General features: G+C 48.8%; 1 protein-coding gene across 1 annotated transcript; it reads left to right on the top strand.

The window, feature by feature from the left end:
- Positions 1-928: 928 nt before the first annotated feature.
- SLC25A15 (solute carrier family 25 member 15) lies at positions 929-20,420 on the top strand. The gene is made up of 7 exons (XM_066380962.1): positions 929-1,073; positions 3,580-3,704; positions 8,854-9,112; positions 13,520-13,657; positions 15,701-15,870; positions 17,050-17,208; positions 18,624-20,420. The coding sequence occupies exons 2-7, from the start codon at positions 3,650-3,652 to the stop codon at positions 18,746-18,748; spliced, it is 906 nt and encodes a 301-aa protein (XP_066237059.1). The 5' UTR covers positions 929-1,073; positions 3,580-3,649; the 3' UTR covers positions 18,749-20,420.
- Positions 20,421-21,898: the final 1,478 nt, after the last annotated feature.

Raw genomic sequence — 21,898 nt, 5'->3', positions numbered from 1 at the left:
GTCACTGAAATGCCCTGGCTTGCTTCTGTAATTAAATTTTGTTCTAGAAGCCCAAGTACCCAAGTGCTGATGCTGTAATGGCAGTTTTATGCCGTTTTGACACGAGCCCCCATTTATCGTGAGTGTGGAGTCTTTCATAGCACCTCCTCCCTCGGGGAGGTCTATCCAGTTGTCTGGCATGTCAGATATTCAAGCTCCCCCAAATCAGTTACACTGGTAATAGTCCAACACCATACACAAACAGGGCAGAAAACTAAAATAAAAAAACTCCATCTCGTTTTAAGGAGGAAAATCCTATGTAGAAATGAAGCCTGAAGCAAAGCAGTCTGCAGGCTGTGACTGAGTGTGACACTGAGCAGCTCCAGAAACAGATCCGGACCCTTGACTGTGTCTAGGGCCCTAAAAAAAATTCCTTTACTCTGGCATGCAACACCTTCTTTGAGCAGTGCTCTAATACATGGCCAGAGAGCCACAGTAATAGCCTAAAGATCAGAGAGGCGGACTTGGACTTATAGTTTTCATCAGTGGCAGAATGGAAAATGTTTTTCCCCCACCGGCAATAGTGAATTTATTTTTAATCACTTCCTTTCCTTTTGTACTCAATTACAATGTAAAATTAAGGCCTCCAGCCCCGAGTCCCAGCAAGGTTAGCCACCCTGAAGACTTGTCAGTTCTCCGACACCTTACACCTCCGGCCCCTTCCCCGCCTGAGTTCTGCGGGAGCCGGCGCACAAAGGGCCTCCGGCAGCCCAGGGGACCGCAGGCCATTCGGCAGCCGAGGCCCGTGCGCGGCCACCCGGCGACCCTCAGCCCCGCCCGGCCACGGCGCCCAGCAGCCCACGGCCTCCGCGCGCCCCCGCCCCGCCCCGACTTCCGCTTCCCGCGGCGCCGCCCGCCCGCCGGAGCACCGGCCGCCCCAGGGCCGCCCGCCTCGGGCACCCGGCGGGGCGGGGCGGGGCGGGACGGGGCCGCCCCGTGGCCCACGTGGGGGTTAAGCGGCCACCCCCGTCGCAGAGCGGGAGGTGACTGCGGGCGGCCGGAGCCAGACAAGGACACGGTCGGCGGGCGCGGCGGTGAGCGCAGCCCGGCCTGGCGCTCGCGGGCTGCAGGGAGCCGGCGGGAAGCGGGGAGCGGGCGGGCCTCCGCGGCGGGGCGGGTGACCTCCCCGGGCCGCCGGGATGGCAGCCGGCCGGCGCACGTGCTCGCGGACCCGCGTGCACCCCGGGCGCGGCGGAGACGCGGGGGCTGCGCGGCCTCTCCCTCCGGCGCGCACCTGCCGGAGGTGTTGCCCGTCCCTGCTCACGCAGAATCCTGTGGCCTCGGGGCTCCGTGCCGTCTGCGCCCCTGCGCCCGGGACGACCAGGCGCTAATGAATGAGAGGCCCTTACAGATTGCTGGGCAGAGCTCGCGAGCGTGTCAGCGCCGGGGACAGAAAGTTGACACTCGTCTTCTTCGGCTGCCTCTCGTGCGGACGGGGAACCGAGGCCCCGGGGAAGAGTGCCTCGTTGGCGGCTCAGTGGCGAGGCTGGCTGGCATCCCAGCGCCCTTATGCCCCAGGAGCCGATGGACAGCGGCCTCTTGCTGTGCCATGTTGCACTGTCAGCGCTGCTATCTCTCCTGAAGTCAGACCCTGATGTCGTTTAAAGGAGAGTAAAAGGACCCTGAAAGGGTTGCGTTTTTATATTCCAGGTGGTACTGAAGGCTTACCAATCAGTTTTAACTCCCGCTGATCAGTCTTGCTTCTGTCAAGCCGTCTTCTTCAAGCCAAAGCTACGCATGACTCGAATCCGTTGCCCATATTTTCTGACTGAATGTGTTCATTCCTATCACTATTTACTAGCCTAATAATTCTACAAGTAGTTGTTTGTAGGATTTGACGTGTATGAATTCAGGTTACCTAAAGGGGTTGGAGTCACAGTGACATCATAGGATCTGCTGTGCCTTTCTTTACTTCTAAGAAAGCGATGTCCATTCTGAAAGGAAGGATTGCACTCAGAGGCCACACTGGATGTGCCCTGTTTGTGTGATTTCTCCTTGATACACATCCAAGTCATCTTCCTCCGGCCTCAGTTTTCCATCTGGGAAAAGGGAGAGATTAGATTAGGACCTTGATATCCTTCTCCAGACACTGGATGGCCACCATCTTATCAATCTTAGTAATTGGTACTGCCCCTCTGGGCCTATCAATAATGTTAAATGGTGTCTGTGCTTCAAACCTTATTGCTTTAAGAACTATTTTGGTTGTTGCTGGTTTTAAATTTTTTTTGTAAAGAAAGTTAGATTCTTGGTGTCTGATTGTTGGCAACCTTCTTCAAGTGGTTGAAAAACATTTGGTGATTAAAATTACTTTCTGCTGACATTTTGAAGACATTGGTGTTCCATCAATAAACCAGCCAACCCACCCCCTCCTGAAAGGTGGCCTGTCTGGGACCACACAGATCTTCAGTGTAAGGAAGGATGAAAACTGTTCCTTGTAGTTAACAGATACATCGCTTACATAGTTTAAAAACCATTCAGAATTGGTTGCTGAATTGATTATTTTTTTATGTTAATGGGCCATCTTGCCTTTTTTAGTCCATATTAAGTTCATGCCTCTGCCATAGTTGATTTTTTTCTAAAGGTACAGGAGTAAATGCTAGTTTTTACACTGAGTCAAATTTTCCAGGAGAGAGGCCTAGTTATTTGAATATTTAACAGGTGTCCCAGGTCATTTTTATTGAGCAAATTTGGGACACAAGGGAGCGGGTGTTGCTTCTCAAAGTGCGCTTGGTGGTCAGGAATTATCAGCATGTCGACTGGCAGCATTTTTGGTCTCATTGGAGGCCTAGCAGTCAGAATCTGCATTTCAGCAAGGGTCCCAGGTGAACCCTGTGCACTTTACAGTTGAGAGCCTTGGTGGGGGCCGTGATGACTATAACTGATGTTTTCTGCTCTGCTTGGTAGTTGTTCATTCTAAGAATTTGTGGTGCATGGTCACAGATCAATATCACATCTGTCCATGTGGTTATTTGTATTATAATAATAATACTTTCATTATTCACCTTGCGTAGGTGGGGACCTCTCCGGCTTAGGGGCCCAAGGGGCCACCCTGCTGGCATTCAGACCCAGGCATGTGTCACTGGCAGAGCTCCTAACCTCTTTTTTTTTTTTTCAGACTATCTGTTTTGTGACGTTCTCCAAGGGTCCCAGCACAGGCTGCTGTCTGAAATTAGAACTGAGCCTAGTTGAGTAATGGTTCAACTTAGGCTTCTGAAAACTAGTTCGATGTGGCTGGCTCACTTATTCGGCGTTTGTTTCTAGGTTTCTGAAAGATTATATTGAAGTGCCCTTCACTAGTGGCTGTAGCCTTGATACTCAAGGAAGGCTTTTGATCTGTGAGCTTTTTGTGAGGATGCGGTAGGCGGGTTAAAAGGGAGGCCAGTCACTAAGCCACACTGACATCTTTAGCCTTCTCCCTTTGGAGCAACCCAGAGCTAATTTCCCAGCTCCCAGAAGTTCTGGTCCAGTAACGCAGCAGCGGGCCTGGAGAAAGGGAGGCTACCGAGGCCTGTCTGATGATGAACTCTTGTCTCTTCCCAGGGATATGAGGCACCTGTCATAAGCTTTAGGAAGTTGCCTTCCACAGAGCCCAGCGGAGGTGTGGGCAAACATGAAGTCCAATCCTGCCATCCAAGCTGCCATTGACCTCACTGCCGGGGCTGCAGGTAATCCTGGACAAAGCTCTGTCCTCTCCTCCACAGGCACCTCCTCCAGTGAGATCGAGAGAGAGCGTGGTGAAAATATTTCCTTTCTCACCCCCAAATCAGTATGGTGTAACTCAGAATGAATCCACTTAACGGAAGTGTAATTCTGAATTCTAAGTACAGAGTAGTTCCCATTATATTTAAACTGTATGAGTTGGGTTACAGGGTAGGAAGGTCCCAGTTTATAGCTGGGAAACATCACACTTCAGAGCTGAAGTCCCTTGTCCTTTGTCACACAGCTGGGATATGCAGGTGACTTGGTATTCCACTCCAAGCCTGGCAGTCTTCAAAGCCCTTGTAGTGTAAAAATAACACTGTGACATCTCTTCACGGAATCCCGTTACTGTCCTTACCACCAGGGAAAGAGAAGAGGGCAGCCTTTAGAATTGCCTTCAATAAATGAAACCAGCAGTCACTGTAGTGTTAAGCCCGGAAAGGTAATGTGAGGCCCTAGGATTTTCTGGGGAACGATGCAGACTGTGGCCCCACAGGGCACAGGTAAGTACTCCCCGGCATAGCTTGTAACAGGCCACTCTTTAGAAAGCTCACCTCTGCTAAGCCTGATGCAAAGGACAGAATGGGAAGCGGGTGGTCAGTAACTTGTTCTCCAGATCCATTTTATGTTGGGGCTGGACGAGCACTCGAATGCTCAGACTCCTCAGATGAAAACGTTGGTTTACCCTTGCCTCCCACACCGATTGTTGTACTGGGTCGCTGCTCCTAAAGCTGGAGAGGCCAGGGGGATGGTTGCCCACCATCCTCTTTCCCAGTGGAATTTGTGTCTCAATAGATCAAGTGCCTTCAGATGGCCACCTACTACTCTCATCCTGTCATTCTCTTCATTGTGAAAAAGAAATTGTGCTTAAGAGGTGAACAAAGTCTTTTCCCATGACCATGACCGAAAGGCCAGCGTAAGCTAACGAAGGCTAGAGACAGCATGTGGCAGGCACTGATAAGAAGCGCAGGGCGAGGTCCCCAGCTCCCAGGTCAGAGCCCACAGGAGTGCCCCGCCCCCACGCCCGCTGAGGGCCGGTTGCCTTTTGTGTGCCTTTGGGACAGCCCCTCGTGCTGCTGTGGAGTCCAGCTGCAGCCCCTAGGGCCCCGTGCCAACCCCCTTGCCCATCCAGACCGCATTCAGACACTGGCAGGGAAACAGTGGAACCACTTGGTCTCTGCAGTGGGCGGATATTTAACCACAAGAGAGATTCTCAGCTTTTGGAATTACCGCATTTCCCATGTATAAGATGCACCTTAATTTTGGGGCCCCAAATTAAAAAAAAAATCTATTACATAAAGTTGTTGAACTCAAGTTTTATTCATCATAAAATTCATACAACTCCTCATCTCTGTCAAAACTCCCATCCATTAGCTTGTCCTCATCTGTGTCCTCAGCTGAAGACGAATCACTGTCTTCAACAATGAGCGTAAAAACAAGTGTAAAAAAGGGGGAAATGCAGGTAAAAAATCTACAGCCACTGTCTAAGACACATCCAGTTTTTAGACCCCCAAATTTTCAAAAAATGGTGTGTCTTATACATGGGGAAATAAGGTAAACACCCTCCAGGCAGTCAGTCTATCAAAGATGTCAGATCTATTGTGATAGAGTTGAAAAGCTTACCTTTTCCTAGAAAGGCATTTGTGTGCCGCATTTATAATTTACAGTGAATTTTAAAACTATAAATTGCAACCATATGGTAAGGAGTCTGGTGTGTAAGGCATTTGCTGGTGCTGCCTTTTTACAATAGTGTGAACATGTATGGGCTTTTATGCATGGTAACACTTACTTTTCCTAGTCACTGTGGTTGGTGTTTCTTCCTGCCCTGGAAGCAGCATCACTCTTCTGTGATATAGCACTGCCCTGGGCTGTGTGGCTTCCTAGAGCATGCTTCTCTGCAGATGTTCTGTGTTCTCAGCCTAATGAGGGACTCCTGGGCGATGAGCAGAGGAGGTTCCCGTTTGTGACCTAAGAACTCCCTTTAAAGAATGCAAATAGCAAGCAACCACCCACTGGGGAAAGGTCTCAGTCTTCAAACAATGGAGCTAGAAGGGCCTTTAGTGACCAGGGCCTAGCGCTCATTGTGTTTATAGAAAAGAGGCCCGGATAGATTTGTTTGAGCTTGTACAACTTGACGGTGTAGACAAGGTGAGGACCTTAGCTGCTTGGTTCTTTGTCTGGTTTGGTGGCCTCTTTGAGTTAAGACTACGAACGGGCCAGCAGTCCTCCTGGAGGTGGGTTAGTTTGGAGCCTTCACCACCCCAGCTCTCTACATGGGCTTTGGGATTTCTGCTGGACAGGAACAGAGGGCCCGAGTGTTTTTGTGGACACAGCCCACTCATGGAAGTGACTAGTGTGTAAGAGCAGAGCCACTCGAAATCCCAGGTGATGTGGGTGCAACACACATAGGTTCTTCTGTGTCTCTTTTTTAAGCGAACCTCCCCTCCAAATAGATTTTTAGTCCAGCTCCTCAAATGGGAAGCTGGTACTGTTGCTGTTAGCAGTGACTGTGGGAGATCCCAGCCAGGCTCGGGACCCTGGGCAGCTCGGATGGGGAAGGAGCTGAAGAGGATGGTAACTGGGTCCTTATTGCGATGAGGCAGCGTGCATCCCAGGTTTAGCTGCACCAAGGGCAAACCTGGGATAGCAGGTCTGAGAACTGTAAAAGTATGTATTCCCTACTTTGGCTGCTCTGTTGCAGTATGCCTTGTTTAACTAGCATAGTTGGGGGATGTGGCATTTTAGATCATGGAAGTTTATTCTCTCAAATGCCAACGTTACAAACAAACCAAAAGCCTTTTTTGATTGGAATATTTTGAAAATGATACATTTCTCTGCCTCGTTAAGCTGAATTTTCACTGACTGCATCCAGAGGGGTTGAGGTCCTCACCTCACTGAGGGTGGCCCAGGTAATGCTGGCTGTTGAAAGTCTGCCCTCCCCGTGAGCTGTGTTCACTGCCCGATAGATTTCCTCAGCCCCTTGTTATTTCTGCCGCAACTACATCAAGGACCAAAAAGCCACACCAGCAACCTTGGTAAAGTGTAGAGTACATCATGGTGTGAGTGTCTCTCCTGCAGAATAAAAGCAGGGCCAGTTGTGATGCTGAAGAGAAGATGCAGAGGCAGTTTCCTTGTGTTTAAGGAGCATGAGATGATCAAGGAGGTCTGACTCTAAGCAAGTGGAGGACGATTTAATTCCTGTCAATTATTCATAGCTTCATTGACTTGGTAGGTGTCTGAGGACCTGCCAGGTCCTCATGGTTGGTGCTGGTGTTCAGGATAGTCGTCACCCGCTGAAGCTGGGCCACCTGTTGGAGAAGGGCACCGTGAGTGCCTCAGCAGTATCACTGGCGTGCTATTAACCACTTGTGTAGCAGCCATTATGTGAAGCCTTCTCATCCATTGTTATATTTGATCCTTACACCTACCCTACTAGGAATTGAGGCCGTCAGGTTTCATTAGTTATTGAGGATCTCAGCAGAGCCAGGCTTCAAGCCCAGATCCCTTTTGGCAGCACTGCTGGACACATGCCGCACCTTTGTATCCAGTGGCTTTGATGCTGAGCATACAGCAGCCCCTCTACCATGTGAGCTCCTCACGGCTGCAGCTGGGTGGCATACAGCAGCCCCTCTACCGTGTGAGCTCCTTCATGGCTGCAGCTGGGTGGCTGTGAGCTCCTTCACGGCTGCAGCTGGGTGGTATACAGCAGCTCCTCTACCATGTGATCTCCTTCACGGCTGCAGCTGGGTGGCATACAGCAGCCCCTCTACCATGTGAGCTCCTCACCGCTGCAGCTGGGTGGCATACAGCAGCCCCTCTACCATGTGAGCTCCTCACCGCTGCAGCTGGGTGGCATACAGCAGCCCCTCTACCCTGTGAGCTCCTTCACGGCTGCAGCTGGGTGGCATACAGCAGCCCCTCTACCCTGTGAGCTCCTTCACGGCTGCAGCTGGGTGGCATACAGCAGCCCCTCTACCATGTGAGCTCCTTCACGGCTGCAGCTGGGTGGCATACAGCAGCCCCTCTACTGTGTGAGCTCCTTCACAGCTGCAGCTGGGTGGCGTACAGCAGCCCCTCTACCGTGTGAGCTCCTTCACAGCTGCAGCTGGGTGGCATACAGCAGCCCCTCTACTGTGTGAGCTCCTTCACGGCTGCAGCTGGGTGGCTGTGAGCTCCTTCACGGCTGCAGCTGGGTGGCATACAGCAGCCCCTCTACCATGGGAGCTCCTTCACGGCTGCAGCTGGGTGGCTGTGAGCTCCTTCACGGCTGCAGCTGGGTGGCATACAGCAGCCCCTCTACCCTGTGAGCTCCTTCACGGCTACAGCTGGGTGGCTGTGAGCTCCTTCACGGCTGCAGCTGGGTGGCATACAGCAGCCCCTCTACCGTGTGAGCTCCTTCACAGCTGCAGCTGGGTGGCATACAGCAGCCCCTCTACCATGGGAGCTCCTTCACGGCTGCAGCTGGGTGGCTGTGAGCTCCTTCACGGCTGCAGCTGGGTGGCTGTGAGCTCCTTCACGGCTGCAGCTGGGTGGCTGTGAGCTCCTTCACGGCTGCAGCTGGGTGGCATACAGCAGCCCCTCTACCATGTGAGCTCCTTCATGGCTGCAGCTGGGTGGCATACAGCAGCCCCTCTACCATGTGAGCTCCTCACGGCTGCAGCTGGGTGGCATACAGCAGCCCCTCTACCGTGTGAGCTCCTTCACGGCTGCAGCTGGGTGGCATACAGCAGCCCCTCTACCCTGTGAGCTCCTTCACGGCTACAGCTGGGTGGCATACAGCAGCCCCTCTACCATGGGAGCTCCTCACGGCTGCAGCTGGGTGGCATACAGCAGCCCCTCTACCTTGTGAGCTCCTTCACGGCTGCAGCTGGGTGGCATACAGCAGCCCCTCTACCATGGGAGCTCCTTCACGGCTGCAGCTGGGTGCCGGGTGCGTGTGTTGTTTACTGGACCAGGTTAGAAGGTTTGGGGGAGCAAGAGGTCAGACTGAGCCAAGTCGGAGGTCAGTGCTGGGGTAGGCTGGCTGCCTGTCCCTCACGTCAGCGGGTAGTCAAGGCTACACTCTGAATCACAGCTGTAGACTTGTGCTACAGAAGACTTCTGTGCTGTTGGCAGGGGGCACAGCATGTGTGTTGACCGGGCAGCCCTTCGACACGATGAAAGTGAAGATGCAGACGTTCCCCGACCTGTACAGGGGCCTCACCGACTGCTGCCTGAAGACCTACGCGCAGGTGGGCTTCCGGGGCTTCTACAAGGGGACCAGCCCAGCGCTCATCGCCAACATCGCCGAGAACTCGGTGCTCTTCATGTGCTACGGCTTCTGCCAGCAGGTGGTGCGCAAGGTGGTCGGACTGGACAAGCAGGCAAAGCTGAGGTGAGCTGAGGACACTGGCGCGCCTTCCTTAATAAACAACACTGCTGTGTCATCAAGATTTTTATGATACTTTATGGAGAAGAATGTTTCTTTTTTTTTTTTTTTTTAGATTTTATTTAATTTATTTATTTTATAATTCTTTTTTAGATTTTATTCATTTTTAATGGGGGGAGGGGAGGAGCAGGAAGCATCAACTCCCACATATGCCTCAACCAGGTAAGCCCAGGATTTGAACCAGGGACTTCAGCGGTCCAGGTCAATGCTTTATCCACTGGGCCACCACAGGTCAGGCCAATGTTCCTTTTACAAAAATAAGTACTCCTCAGGCCCATTATGAATACCTGGTAACTGTATGGGAATTCACACTTGCATTGCACCAAGGGAAGATTGCAAGTCGTCCATAGGGAGCGCCCCGAGGCATGGGGGGTCTTCGAGACTGCTTTCCTCAGGCTGCGGGGGCGGGGCTGCTTCTCCTGGGGCAGGAGCGCTGGACAAGAACCGTGGCTGCCGCTGTGACCCATGCTCTTGGTTCTACTTTATTAGCAAAAAGAAGAGGCTGCCTGAACCAAATAGGTTTGAGGAGGAACTTGGAATTCTAGGAAGGGTCAGAGCATCTGAGAAAGGAACAGGTGAACCTTCTCTGACCAGGTCTGCCGCAAACATCAAGACTTGGCTTGTGTCCTGCCATCCTGGGTTATTGATTATACAAAGTCTATAAAGAACCTAGAGACCACTGGTATGTTTAGCCATGCCTCCTTTGAATGTTGATACAGTTGAAATAAAACCGTTAGATCGGCCTCGTGAAAGGGCAGGCCTATTGGTTGTTTTGGTAGGAATTTGAAATCCTGTTGTAACTACAGGTCTTAGATGACTAAGTAGGTTTCTTCTGTACAGAAATGTTTTCCTGGATGTGCCTAGAAGCCTTAAGATGTTCCCTTTTGTATGCAGGAATTCTGTCTTGATGGTTGGAGCCTGCTTTTTAGAAGTTAGGGGCTGGATGAACCCACCCAGGGCCAGAGTCTGTGGGGGCTGCACGCTGATCCTAGGGCCCTCCCACATAGAAGGTCAGGAAAGAGAGGAAGTGACGAAATAAGCAGGGGACAAATGGGGAGAGTGAGGTTTCCCACAACAGAGACTAACAACCTGTTGTGACTGTAGCTCACCCCCTCGAGGGAGGGCCCCGTACTGAGGAGACCTGGGTGTAGGCCTCCAGTGTCCTTAGGTGCCCACAGGGGTAAGACCAGGACACGGGAGCAGTCACGAGAGATGTGGGAGGAGCTCCACAGCAAAGCACCGCCCTGTCTCCCTTGGCCCCAACCGGCACTCTGTTCCTTTTTGAACTCAGAGTGTTCTTTTTCATCTTGGAGAACAATTTGCTTGGCACCTGATGGGGAAATGCCCTCTTAGAGTTGACAGAACTTCGAGGGGCCCTCACCAAGGTCCTGGGAGAGGAGCAAAGCGGGTGTTATGTTTCACAGACGAGGGATGAGGGGCAGATACTGACATGCTCAAGCCCACTGTGTCAGGTCGAGAAAGCTAGGGCCCCAGCAGTGTCTTCTGAGCCCCCACCCAGCATCCCAGCATTCCCTCCATAAGACTACAGCTGGGACTGTAGCTTGGGGGGTTTTGTATGGTTCAGATCTAGAGGAAAGATTAAGAAGTGGAGCAGCCAACATAAAGAACTGTTTGTGAGATTTTCTGCAGTAATTTCTGTAAATATTTGTTCTAACTTTGAACATTGCCCGGAGTGGTTCTCCTTTGACTTTGTCTGGAGGGTGTCACAGCAGGCATGTTCGGGAACATTGTTTGTCCAACAGTTGATAAACAGTTGATTCTTACAAAATCCCATCCTATGCCTGTTGCTCTTTCAGTTCCAGCTCTAAATGCTTAGACCCTAGGCACAGCCTCCTTCAGTGTGCACTGGTAGAGGAGAGTGCTGATGATTAGACAGCCAAAGTCCACTGCTAATAGGATCTGGTCTTGTTACATTGTAACAGCACATCCAGTTGTTTGTTCAGGCTTGCCAGCCATTGCTGCACCTGAGCCGAATGGGCGGTTCCGTTTACCGATGCCACCTTTGTTCCAGTAAACTTGGCAAACTGGTTAATGACCTTGCTTGACTGTTGCCTGTCAGCAGGTTGACAGTCCTCATGGGAGGCCGAGTATGGGTCCACCTGCTGGATGAAAGGCAGCAGAAACCATTTTTCAGGTTTGGTTTTGACAATCGGAAGCAGGAGTGGAGCTGGAGGGGATGGAGAGAGCGGCAGGCGGTTGGCGCACCCTGGAGCGCTGAGCGCTTGCTCAGCTACGTGTCGACTGGCTCTCCTCTGGAAATGGTCTGATGTCCAGTTCTCTAATGTCAGAAGGACGTCTGATTCCTCCGGAGACAGAGCCGCTCCACGCCAGCCTCTTGACACCTGACACCACTGTACACCCATCCAGGTGCCAAGGCCAGGCCACTAGGGGTTAGGATATCAGGGTGGGACTGAAGGTGGCCCTTGATTTGACACTAATGTTTGACATGAGTTTATCTGACCATTGGTTTATTGTAACTTTTAGGACAACTGAATGTGGTAGGTCTGGGAAGCTTTTGCTCCTGGTTTGGAGAAAGGTCATAAGGGGATCTCCATCCTTGGGGCAGTAAGCTGAGGGGCTCCTACCCGTAGGCTTCGGGAAACCTGTTCCGGTGAAAGTAGGATTCTGGCTTTAAACGGGTGAGTGTCAGGAGCCAGTTGTCCTGCTGTGAGTCCTCCACGTGCCAGTGGTGCTCCCATGATGAAACACTGTCGGAGAAATCTTCCTAACAGTGTGTTCCTTAGACTTTCCCCATATTCTTTTTTTTTTTTTTTTTACAGAGACAGAGTCAGCGAGAGGGACAGATAGGGACAGACAGACAGGAACGGAGAGAGATGAGAAGCATCAATCATTAGTTTTTCATTGCGACACCTTAGTTGTTCACTGATTGCTTTCTCATATGTGCCTTGACCGTGGGCTACAGCAGACTGAGTAACCCCTTGCTCAAGCCAGCGACCTTGGGTCCAAGCTGGTGAGCTTTGCTCAAATCAGATGAGCCCGCGCTCAAGCTGGCGACCTCGGGGTCTTGAACCTGGGTCCTCCGCATCCCAGTCCGATGCTCTATCTACTGTGCCACCACCTGGTCAGGCACCTTTCCCCCATATTCTTGAACTCTGTTGAATTCCAGTTTCACAATCCTGCTGGTGACGGTGGCTGGTGGTCCTAAACGAGAGGAGGCGAATACTTCGCTGTTTGTATTCATGTGCATTCACACCTCCATTTATACTTCTAGCTTAGCCACTTTCCCTGCAGCCGCCAAACTTGCTGACTCACACCGGCTTCACCTTCACCTTCGTGCCCTCTGCATTGCTGAGGTCAAGAGGCCATCAGTTGACCTGGGAAATCTTTTTGGAATGAGCAGCGTTTTGGTTAAAAATTTATTCTGGATTTTCATTTGTGGAAGTTATTATGTGTTGCTCCAGGTTGGATTTTGGGCTTGCAGGGATGGTCCTCAGAACCTAGTCTTATTTAAAGCTCAGTGACAAATACACTAAAGCATTAATAGTGTGTGTTGTAGGGTGGTGGGACTATAGGTAATATTTTTCCTCCTGTCCATGTTTTGTTTTGTGTGTCACTGTGTGCCTTACTTCTGGCTGCTATAACTAAATACCATTGACTTGTTGGCTTAAACAACAAACATTTGTTTCTCAAAGTTCTGGAGGTGGGAAAGTCCAAGATCAAGGTGCTGGCTGATTCAGTGTCTAGTGAGGGCCTTCTCGGCTTGCAGAGGGACAGCTCCTTCCTGTGTGCTGCATGGCAGAGACAGTGCGAGCCAGCTCTCTGGGCTCTACTGATACTGATAAGAGAACTAATCCCACCATAAGAGCTCCACCCTTGTGACCTCATCTAAATGTAACCACTTCCCAAAGGCCCCTCCCACTTCAAATAGCATCACATTGGGTTAAGGCCTCAACATAGGAACTTGGGGATGGGAGACACATTCAGTCCAAAGCACTGTGACCAATAAAAAGAACATGGACTTGATAGTCAGCAGAACTGGGTTTGAATCCTAGCACTGCATGCGACTTCTCTGACCCCTGTCTCGCGGACCAGAGAACATCGTCTGGGAAGCGCTCTGAATAAAGCTTTTATTATTCCACTTAGGAGCTATGTGACTAGGTACATTATCTTCCCCATATAGGAATTGGTATATTGCTGTCGACCTCCGAGGGTTGTGGAACCCTTAGATGAAACGGCGTGAGCAGACTCCCCGTGGGCACTCGTTTCTGACCTTTCGCGCTGCTCCCTCTGCCCCGGAGTGTCTCAGCGTGAGTGCTGAACGAGTGGAGAACGGGGCAGGTAACCGGTCTCCTGTGCTTGTGGTCCTTCCAGTGATCTGCAGAACGCTGCTGCCGGATCCTTTGCCTCCGCGTTCGCCGCGCTGGTGCTCTGCCCCACCGAGCTCGTGAAGTGCCGGCTGCAGACCATGTATGAGATGGAGACGTCGGGAAGGATAGCCAAAAGCCAGAAGTAAGCACCCGAGGCACAAACCGTGGGTCTCTGTTGCCTTAGGGTATTGAGTATTTTGCAATTTTATACTGTACCAAAGTTAAATAGTAGATAGAAAACAGATTTATCTACTCCAAAATACGGTGTTTCCAGACCTCTTCCTCCCTGCCAGTCAGAGGGTAATTTCCTAAACAGACTGTCTGTGATGGTTGGACCCACCACCCCTCCCAACAGATATTTAACAGCTCCGAAGGGGAGAAGCAGGAGTTATACCCCTTTCGGCCTGCTGTGTGCCTAAGGCATGATCCCCAACCACGTTGGAGAGCGCATGCCAGGCAGCCTGGGCACTGAGAACTGAGCCTTCACAATGCTCATTTGGGTTCAGAGATGAGTATTTGATGCCCGTTCCCAGGATTCCATGGGTGTAAAGGCTGATCAGCCCAGGTCTTAGTGGTAATTTTCTTAACCTCCTCCCTACTCCTTCAGGGTTAACTACAAAGGGCCCAGGTTCTGAAAACTCTCTGAAACCCTTGTAAGCATAGCTCTCTACAATGATCAAGTCACTCTCCAAGTCAGTTTTAAAAACAGAGTCTAGTTATTCTGTGACTAATACATACAATATAATTTACTTGAATTGAAAAGTAATTGATTATCTTTGTTAATCTCAAATTTTGCTTTTTTTTAATCTTAACCCTGGTGGATGACAGTTCTGGTGGTAGGTATTGCTATGGTTCACTCGGAGCCTGTCCATCTGCTGGGAAGAAACTGTAGACCACCCCCCCAAGTGAGGACAGGGTTGGTAACAGAACCCTGTGTCCTGCAGCCTCGAGATTCATTTCAGCCAATTTGAATCTAGTATTCATAGCCAGAGGTCCCAAAGTATAAGTCTTTAAAACGTTTCATTGAAATATATACACCCAAAAGTCATAAAGTAATCACAAATGAAATGTTTTTATAACCAGTGGACAGATTAAGAAATAGACCATTAACGGCACCTATAAAGTTGCCCTTTTGTCCTTTGAAAGTAGTGTAAGGAATGTTAAAAGGTTAGACCCAAAGGACTTAGGTAAATGGACACCTTGCACAGAAGTAAATAGCGGGTGACTGTATTTTAGGCCTAGCTGGGCTTACACAGGGGTGTGTGGTAGTTTGGGGGTGACTCAGATCAGAAGGCAGGCTAACTGTGTGCAATCGGATTGCTCTGTCATGTTTGCATTACAGAGTGAGGGCGGGTTGCTGGAAGAGACCTGGCTAAGGGGTGATGCCTGAGGAGCCTTCTGATGTCCTCAGAGGGAGATAATTGTGAGAAGAAGGTAGTCCTTACCACCTCTGGGCTCGATCCTGCACTGGCCCAAGCCAGGTCACTTGAGAACGAAGTGAGAGGCTGGGGGAGTGTGTGGGTTCTGGCTGTCACTGGAGGGAGAAAGCCCGCCATGGCCAGGCCATCAGGAAGAGAGGAGAGCCCTGCGTCCTCTGCTGCGGAACTCTGATCTACTTGAAATAAAAATTGTTGCATACCTGCCTCTCTAAGAACTAAATTCTCCGTGTTTGCCTTATAGGAACTCGTAGCTCACTGCATAGAATTTCTTCAGTTTTGTCTTCAAGTAACATTTATTTCCTTGCTCATTTCTCTACATTAACACAAAACCAAACAACCCTAAAACACCTGAACAAATTTTCCCAAAATACCAGGTCCAAAGATTGAGGGGATGGGAATCGGGGGAGGTAGAATACCATTCATTCTTGCTGGGTTTGGATACTCCTTATTGTAACTTCACTTACTCACTGTTATAAAAAGGGGGGTTCCAGCTCTTTTACATGGTTGATACTATGACTTCTAGAAATATAGTAACCATTTTAATAAAATTTCTTTACCATAGAAGAGTTCAGGTGATACAACTTGTCATAGAATAATTGCTCTCTAGACATAGTTCCTTCCCAAAGAAGTCTCTTGTTCTCCGAGACTGTTTATAAAATCAGCGGCTTCCTTCCTAGAGCTTAATCTGGTCTGTTGGTTGAGTGCTAATCCAGGTTGTCTTTTAACACACTCTGTCTGTTCCCCAGTACAGTTTGGTCCGTCGTGAAGAGTATCCTTGGAAAGGATGGCCCATTGGGCTTCTACCATGGACTCTCAAGCACTTTGCTTCGAGAAGTACCAGGCTATTTCTTTTTTTTTGGAGGCTATGAACTGAGTCGATCTTTTTTTGCGTCAGGGAGATCCAAAGACGAACTAGGTACGTGTATTCACGCTGGGTTGATGGTGTCAGCTTTCCCCAAGTGCAGTTCCTGCGATTCTGCACCCTCTGCCCACCTGTGGGGGTGTACCTGCCCTGGGTTTCCACATGCTGGGGAGCCACGTGGCCCTGCAGTTGCCGGCACCTTCCTCTGAGCTTGCTGATTTCCTCAGGACAGGCTGGAGCAGTCATCCCAAACCTCTGCACTGGAAGAACATTTGTTCATTTTCTGGCTCCGTTTTGGGGGTGAGGAAATACAGCAATTCCTTCCCTATAGGGAGGGAATCAGCAATAAATGGGAAATCACCTATAAATTATCTTGTAATAAGCTTAAAACTTGGTAATAAACCTTGATAGTGTTTTGAGAGCAGTGAAATTTATAGTTCTTTTCCTTTTAGCTGCATGACACAGTAAATCAGTGTTTGGCTTATATGAGTGGTATTCCTTTTTTTTTTTTCTTTTTTTCTTTTTGCCGAAGCTGGAAACGGGGAGGCAGTCAGAGCCTCGCTGTGGGAGGGGAAGAGAGAGACAGAGAGGAAGGAGAGGGGGAGGGGTGGAGAAGCAAATGGGCGCCTCTCCTGTGTGCCCTGGCCAGGAATCGAACCCGGGACTCCTGCACGCCAGGCCGACCCTCTACCGCTGAGCCAACTGGCCAGGGCCCCTTTTTTTTCTTAAATACCTCCCTTCAGTGGTTTGGAATTATTCTGGGATTAGTCAGGCTCCGAGACTTCACTGTTGTGTTTAATAAGACAACTTTGGTTTTTCATAGTAAAGGAAGAATCAGGGATGTTTGGGCTTTAAAATATTAAAATACTTCAGGATAAGAAAGTTGAGAAAAAGACCTGTGTTTCAGTGGTCTCCAGCCTCACTCCCCCCGGTCGGGCACCTGCTAGCTCCATGCAGAACAGCCCTCTGGAGGATGAGGCAGGAGGGCCCCAGTGCCACAGTGCCCAGCCTAAGTGTGACCCTCACCGAGGCTCCGGTCCTGGCGCGATGGGGGCAGACTCAGACCACCACCCGGAATCTGTGTGCTCAGCGTGTGATGGTTGCCTCAGAGAGCTGCGCTCCACAGCAAGAGTGGTTATATTTGTACCTACCTGCAGCCACTGCCTTGACCTCTAAAAACATCACGTCAGCTGTTCTTGAGACAAAATGCTGTTTGCTGGTTTTCTTCCCTAGGCCCTGTCCCTTTGATGTTAAGTGGTGGAGTTGGTGGAATTTGCCTCTGGCTTGCCGTTTACCCAGTGGACTGTATCAAGTCTAGAATTCAAGTTCTTTCCATGTCCGGAAAGCAGGCAGGGTTTATCGGAACCTGTATCAGTGTTGCGAAAAACGAAGGTGAGTCTGCTCAGTGCGCAGATGGAGTATGTGTGTACACAGTGCTTGGGCGTTTCCCGCTGGTCTTTTTGGGGGGTAGCTGACGTGTAACTGCCCTGCCTCCCCCCACTATCGCAGGCCCCTTTTCTAGCACTATATATTAACCCATGTTTGTGCATGTTTCCAACCCTCTTTCTTCAGCTTGCTTTTATTATTCTCATGAATATTTAAAGTTCTTATTTCCAACCCCTGAGTCAGGTACCTGTCAGGATTCTTTGTTGTGAAAGCCCAGAGGGAATTATTAAAATATGGACGTTGTTGAAGGGGACAGATGTTTTGAATTTAGCATGGCTTGTTTTATATAACACAGATATTTTCAGAAGATGACCCTAAGAGAACCACTAAAGGATTTAAAAGCATTTAAAGGATGTGCAACATCCTTAATCCTGACTTTTTGGAATTAAAATTGCAGTAAGCAACTTCTGAAGGTGATTTCCTGTAAATTTTTAGAGGGATATAGGAGGATGAAGATTTTTTACTTAATGTTTGTATAAAGCCAATCTTATGCTCCTAGTGAGTGAAGACCTGTCCTTCCAACATCCACTATGCACCTTAAAGCTTCAGGTGCCAACTCCTCCATCTGGATTTTTAAAAAGAGAGAGCACAGTAACAGTATGCAGAACCTGTTCGATTTGTGTCCCAAACAGAGCACAGACATCTTGTACGTATATTACTAACAGCGACCCTTCTTTAAATTTACATAATACTTCATAGTTTTACAAAGTACTTGTACCTCCCTCATCTAATTGGATAGGTTAATTCATAGCCACCCTGGGCAATGCTCAAACTAGCTGCGGGGCTTGAACTTCAGTGCTCTTTCCACTGGCCCTATGCCTTGTGGTCTTCACACCCCAGGGGAAGCTGCAAGACTGCTCACTATGGCTCTGGTTGCCTTCTGTCTGCCTGTGTGAAGCCTCAGTTCTGCCAACTCCATCTACCAGGAGCTGGGCAGGCGCGGGACTGGTGTCTGTTTCCTGAGCCTCAAACAGCTTTGCTGGGAGACCTGACATTGTTCAGTTTCCTGGAGTCTACTTAGTTCCATTAGTCCAAGGAAACCTGGAAATGAGTCCTTTCTTCAGTGTTGTTGTTGTTTTTCCTATTGATTTTAGAAAGAGAGAGAGAGAGATAGAGAGAGAAGCATCAACTCATTCTTCCACTTAGTTTCATTTAGTTCCATTGTTTGCTTCTTGTTCGAACCCATGACCTCAGCATGCCAGAACGATGCTCTATCCACTGAACCACCTCTCCAGGGCCACATATTAGTTTTTAATGCTATTGTATGGATTTGTAAGCGTAAAAATATCTGTGCTATGCAGCTTCATGGGCTATCTGTAAGGAAGAGCGTCTCAGTCTTTGCTCACCATTCTGTCTTCTAGGAATACTGGCCTTATATTCTGGACTGAAACCTACTATGATTCGCGCGTTCCCTGCCAATGGGGCACTATTTTTGGCCTATGAATACAGCAGGAAGTTGATGATGAGCCAGTTTGAAGCGGACTGAAGTGTTCTGGCGAGCCCAGGTCCAAGTCCTAGTGTTTGAGGACGATCGTTCATCTCAGGGCTTCATGGAGTACAAGACCAATGGAGAATTATTTTTATTTCAGAGCTTTTTCTTGTCTTCCATTCTTTCACCCCAAATCCTAAACTTTATGGAAGGACCTCTATTATATATTATTTAATTTCTGCCCAATAATTGTATTGAAATATAATAGTTGCTGCTCTTGTCCTCAGTCGGACATACAGGGTGAGCCTCTGGCCCTCGGTACCTAATCAGAAAAAGTTAAATATAGTTAGATCAGGGATTTTGCATAAACCTGTATGTAGACATGTGGTTTCGATGGTTATGTGTTGTGAATGAAGCACAATATTATTCTGTGTTTCAGATCACACCAGAAAAACAGAGGTAACTATATTTTGTGAAGATGATTATAGATGATTACTTAACCCCTCCTAGATATAGGGTCTCTTTTAAAGTCAGCTTAACACATGAAGTATACCAAGTGAAAACCAAAATACCCATCTAGATTTTAAAGAGAATATACCTGTATGCTGATGTGTATACAGGTATTCCATGTTTCTGATTTAAGTTTCAGGGTGGGCATCTTGGATTTTTCCAAGATGCTCTACTGTTAAAATACAAGTACCATTCATTTTTTGGGTGGGATCATTTTATACTTTCTGACATATTGTTGGGTGTGGCCAAAGTATCAGGCCCTTGGGAAGCTGTGTGGCATTCACCTGTGCCAACTTCCATTATTCTCTCCCAAAGAGCTTCCTCTCGGCTGGTCGAGGAAGGGTCTGGGGACCACGCTGTGCTACTACACTTTGTGAGGATCTCGTGGTCGACAACAGCCCTTACCTCTGTCTCTGGGTCTTGGCCTGGGTGGGATTCCAGAGTCCTCTTTGGACAACCTCTCAATTGCAAATCCATCCAGGGAGCAGAGTGCCAGGGCCATAGAAGCCCTATTCCCTGTCTGGCGGCTGAGGGCCAGTGCTTGCGCTGGAGCGCTCTCCTCAGCTCTAGACAGAAGGCAGTGTTTGCGCTCCGCCGTGAGTCGTGTCAGGGCTGCCCCCTGACCCAGTTTTTCCTGGGGTCCATAACTCCATCATGCTTCTTTCATGTTGCAGCCTCATATTTGGGTACTGGCTGTCTTTGAATTTTAATGACGGTATATGGGGTGTGACTTTATAAAGCAATGAAACAAGGAAAACCATTTTTATTAAGCTATGCCCTGTGCAGGCATCTGACTGCCACAGACTTGGGGATGGCTGCTGTTCTTTGGCCGTCTGAGTGGTACTTCATTTGAATGGGCTAGAAATGAGCAAACAGTGGGACTGACTTCCTGTAGGAAGCGAACAGGATCCGAGTCCACAGGACCCTGCCTGGTGCCCGTCAGGGTATCTCACCCTGTTGACAGTCGACCTCACATGTCCTCCTTTAATGGTTTAATAAAATATCTTCAATAGAAACAGTCTGAGGCAAGTAAGAGTGGGAGTAAGGAATGGAAAGTCAGAGGAATTTATTTTTCATTCTATTTAAATCATGGTTCAGTATCGGGGTATAATTTGTGCCATTTCAGATCTGTATGTGCTCCAGACAAAAATATGGCAACTTGAAATACTGTGTTTAGAGAAATTCTAGTGTTCTATATCATTAAATTATTTGCCTAATATTTGAATATATGAGTTCTTTATATACACTGTTATTATGAAACTTGGCTCACTAGAATCACTATCTCCTCCCACCGGGCTGTGGATGTGATATGTCTGATTTGGCAGGATGCCAATTCTTTTGTTAAAAAAGAGTTAAACTTCTTGCTATTAAGTTTTGGATAATTCTATTCCAGGTTATTGAATTCTGTTTAAGAAAACTAGTAGAATTCTGATACATTCTGATATAACTTTCTTGTGTTCGAATAATTGTTCACCTTGGGTGGTCAGAAAGCAGCCCCTGGGGGACCCTATGCTATGGCAACAGGAAGAGAACCCCAACTGTGTCTCCTTATTTCAAAAAGCAAGATTCTTAAAAACTGGAGTTTGCCACTATTGAGAAACAGATCTCACTCCTCACTGAGCCAGCGAAGGATTTTCTCCCATCAGTTAAGTCTGCCTGATTGGCACTCTGGATTATTGTGGCATGAATTTTAAAGGAAACAGTACGGCACTGGTTTCTGTAACACAGATTAACGAAATAGTGCAGTCACAGCATGGAAGGAAGTTGACAGCATGTCCTCAAAGAGGCTGCCTGCTGGCACTGACCATGATAGCAGCTCCGGCAGTTCCGAGCTCTACTCCCACCTGTGCCACTTTGACACCCACCAGCCCTTCTCTGATTAAAGTATTGCCCTAGTTCCCCTTTTTTAAAAAAAATACCTACCGTGGCAACCTCCAGGATTTCTGGGCTACCTTCTTGGTGGTTAGTGTGCTGGTTACCACATTGCTTAGTTGGAATGCTCTGCCCCCAAACCCCAAACCCAATCTCCCCCATGCAGACCATTCTGTAGAGTGCAGGGTTTTTCAGGAATGAATATTGTGTGTTTTAGCAGAGGCACTGTTTATTACCCAGTGGACTGTATCAAGTCTAGAATTCAAGTTCTTTCCATGTCCGGAAAGCAGGCAGGGTTTATCGGAACCTGTATCAGTGTTGCGAAAAATGAAGGTGAGTCTGCTCAGTGCACAGATGGAGTATGTGTGTACACAGTGCTTGGGCGTTTCCTGCTGGTCTTGTTGGGGGGTAGCTGACGTATAACTGCCCTGCCTCCCCCCACTATCGCAGGCCCCTTTTCTAGCACTATATATTAACCCATGTTTGTGCATGTTTCCAACCCCCTTTCTTCAGCTTGCTTTTGTTATTCTCAAGAATATTTAAAGTTCTTATTTCTAACCCCTGAGTCAGGTACCTGTCAGGATTCTTGGTTGTGAAAGCCTGGAGGGAATTATTAAAATATGGATGTTGTTGAAGGGGACAGATGTTTTGAATTTAGCATGATTTAGTTGATACCTTTGTTTCCTGATGAATTGAACTTGGTCTAGATTGTTGACAGCCTTGCCAATCAAATGAGGATAATTTCAATAAAGCCAAAATAGAAGTGTTGAAGGACAACTTTGGCCTTAAAGTACAGTGGCAGTTATAGAGAACATATGAGTTTGA

The sequence above is a fragment of the Saccopteryx leptura genome, chromosome 4 (genome assembly GCF_036850995.1).
Source record: "Saccopteryx leptura isolate mSacLep1 chromosome 4, mSacLep1_pri_phased_curated, whole genome shotgun sequence".
NCBI classification, from domain to species: Eukaryota; Metazoa; Chordata; class Mammalia; order Chiroptera; family Emballonuridae; genus Saccopteryx; species Saccopteryx leptura.
The sequence above is the reverse complement of the archived record's forward strand: the minus strand, read 5'-3'. Positions and strand labels throughout refer to the sequence as shown.